The 3,127-nt window shown below is 42.6% G+C and overlaps 1 protein-coding gene across 1 annotated transcript; it reads left to right on the forward strand.

The window, feature by feature from the left end:
* The first annotated feature begins 376 nt into the window (after positions 1-376).
* On the forward strand, positions 377-1,258 carry LOC124960215 (histone RNA hairpin-binding protein-like). Its single transcript, XM_047518847.1, has one exon. The coding sequence runs from the start codon at positions 407-409 to the stop codon at positions 665-667; it is 261 nt and encodes an 86-aa protein (XP_047374803.1). The 5' UTR covers positions 377-406; the 3' UTR covers positions 668-1,258.
* The last annotated feature ends 1,869 nt before the right edge of the window (positions 1,259-3,127 follow it).

Consider the following 3,127-nt stretch of genomic DNA (forward strand, 5'->3'; position numbering starts at 1 on the left):
TATCATGTAACATAAACTATTTGACCTCCTATTTCTTCCCAGATTTCAAAAGACTTCCAACAAGAGAAATGAGAGAGAAAAAGAATTAACACTAAGTCAGTACCTAACATGTTCCAAACACCCTGTTATCATGCTGACCCTTCCTAAGTCTGTTAACTTTGTTTCGTATGATATTACATCATATAATGATTAGAATGTACCCACTTTCACATTATATAATTTTTGGCATTTAAAGACGGAAAGAATTTTTATAATCATGGTCTTAAAAATAACTCTCAACTTCAATTTCCAGTGTTCTAAGAACTGGAAGAGAAAAAAAAAATATTTTGCCTCAAGCATCTTAAAAGACCCTTGAGACACAGCCCGTTGCGCCGGCGCTGAGCACGCCGCCGCCCTCCCTGCGGCCATGGCCTGCGGGCCCCGAAGCCCGCCTGCCTACCGGAGCCGCTGCGACCGAGGCGTCAGCCCGCCGTCCCCTACGAGGTGGAGCCTCGGGCGGAAGCGCAGAGCGGACGGGCGGCGCAGGAAGCCCGCGGACGCAGAGGAGGACCAGCGCCCGGCCGAAGACCGCAGGTCCGAGAGCTTTACCACTCCTGAAGGCCCTAAGCCCCGTTCCCGGTGTTCAGACTGGGCCAGTGCAGTTGAAGAAGATGAGATGAGGACCTGAGTTAACAAAGAAATTGCAAGATATAAAAGAAAACTCCTTATAAATGACTTTGGAAGAGAGCGGAAATCATCATCAGGAAGTTCTGATTCAAAAGAGTCAATGTCTACAGTGCCAGCTGATGTGGAGACAGAGGAAAGTGTTCTGATGCGAAGACAGAAGCAGATCAACTACTGAAAGAACACTGTTGCTTATGATCGCTATATTAAAGAGGTCCCTAGACACCTTTGACAACCTGGCATTCATCCCAAGACCCCCAACAAATTTAAGAAGTACAGCCGGCGGTCATGGGACCAGCAGATCAAGCTCTGGAAGGTGGCTCTGCACTTTTGGGATCCTCCACCTGAAGAAGGGTGTGATTTGCAAGAAATACACCCTGTAGACCTTGGGGACATGGAGACTGAATCCACTGAAAGCAGCTCTGAGTCCCAGACGAGCTCACAGGATAACTTTGACATGTATGCTGGCACACCCACCAAAGTCAGGCACGTGGACTGCCAAGTGGAGGACGAATTTGATTTGGAAGCTTGCTTAACTGAACCCTTGAAAGACTTCTCGGCTATGAGCTGACTGCCACCTGGTGGCCAACAGGAGAAGCAGATGCCACCTCCTGGCCAGCTGGAGGTCTGCCAAACATGCAGACCTGCGATGTGCACTGGTAGTTGGGTGGTGTCTGTCAGCAGTTCACGGTCTTAGAATGAGTTGTTGTTCTTGCCTTACTTTCTTAGAAACATTAATTTTGTGTATAGTGAGTGTTTTGCATGTTTTAAATTGTATATGGCGCTGAATCCAAGAAATACTGGTGGTGAAGCAGTCTTGAGCAAACTCCGGTGCGTGATGGTACCACTCCCAAGTAGAAGGACCAGTGCCGGTGAACTGGTTTCCCCCAGCATCCTCAGACTTTCAGTCATGCTCGTCAGATGGGCTGGTTGTGGGCTTAACCATGTGTTCACAGGACCAATTTAGGGTGGTTTTTCTTTGAAGGTACCTGACAAAGTATTTTCAGGGTGAGACAGCAGATAATTTTTGTGGAAATGTATTTTCAGGTCTTTTATCAATAAGAGTAGTTTTTCTTCCCTACCATACAGAGCTCTGAACAAAGATGTTAAATTAATAAAAGTGTTTTATGTAAGTTAAAGTCTTAATTTGGTACTTGTAAATAGCACTAGGTGTAGGGTCTTAACTGATGAAACAGTTAAGGCAACATTTTTTTTTATTTATTAAAAAAAAAAAAAGACCCTTGAAAATACTTTAGGCTATAGACATTCCTCCTCCAGTATCTAGTGGATACTTTATCCTTCTTTATATCTTTACCACCAAAGTTAAATTTACTGTTTTACTGATGGGGAAACTAAGGCCTAGATAGGTAAAGAATCTTCATCAATTTAATATTGGGAAAGAATTAAACCCAGGCCTGACGGAGATCAGGAGCACTTCTGTCTTCAACATGTGACAACCCCACCCTCCTGAGTTCCCATGTCTCTCAGCGCCAAGTGGTACCCAGGGACCTGCATAGTTCCTGCAATAAACACACGGACTTTACTGTGCTTCTTCCCCAGGGATGCAATGCTGAATCAGAACTCTGCAGTCCTAAATTCTTTTGGGCAGAAAGCCCAGATTTCTGGGACTTCATTTACTCTCTTGTCAGACTGCCCATCAAGAATTAAAGCTTCATGACTTCATGTGGCTGAAGTCCAAAACTCTTAACATTTCATTTTATCTTTAGTTTAAACACCTTTTTGTTTCTGTTCTTATCAGTTAGATGTGTGTTTTATGTTCTGCCCTGTAAGTTTTAAATCCCTTTTCCTTCTTGGTATCTTTTCCAGCTATTTGTCAGCCTGGCAGTGAAAAATAACTACTTCTCTGAGTTATCTGAAACAAATTCTAAAATCAGAGTCCATGGCCTGGAAATTTAAAAGATAAAAGTCAAAATACATGTAGCACTTACATTTTGGTACATTGCCAGTTTTTTTTTTTTTTTTCCTAATGTATCCAAACTATTTCTCTTAGCACCATAAAGTATTTAATCTGGAAAGAATATTTATCTAACATGCATATGAAGAGGCTATAGAATAATTCATAAATCCATAGATGGACCTGAACTTAGCCATCAGAGGCATCAGATACAGACATGAAATCATTGTTACTGTTTACTGAGGACTGTATAAAGTCCAACAGGATTCATAGCAATGTGGGTATATTAACTTATTTGACCCTAAGACCCTGAAAAGTCCCATTCCCATGTTAGAAGTGAAACTAAGGCACAGAAGGATAAAGTTGCCTAAAGTCACAAAGGTAATAAATGACAGAAGAGAAATTTGACTCCAGGAAATCCAGCACCAGTATCCATAACCTTAGCCACCAGCAATGACAACACACTGTCCCATCCAGGAGAAAGTAACTTCAAGGGAGCAAAGACCCATGTGGAAGAGATTCAGATTTGTTGACGGAAGGAAAAATAGA

Source organism: Sciurus carolinensis, chromosome 11 (assembly GCF_902686445.1).
Source record: "Sciurus carolinensis chromosome 11, mSciCar1.2, whole genome shotgun sequence".
In the NCBI taxonomy this organism is placed as follows: Eukaryota; Metazoa; Chordata; class Mammalia; order Rodentia; family Sciuridae; genus Sciurus; species Sciurus carolinensis.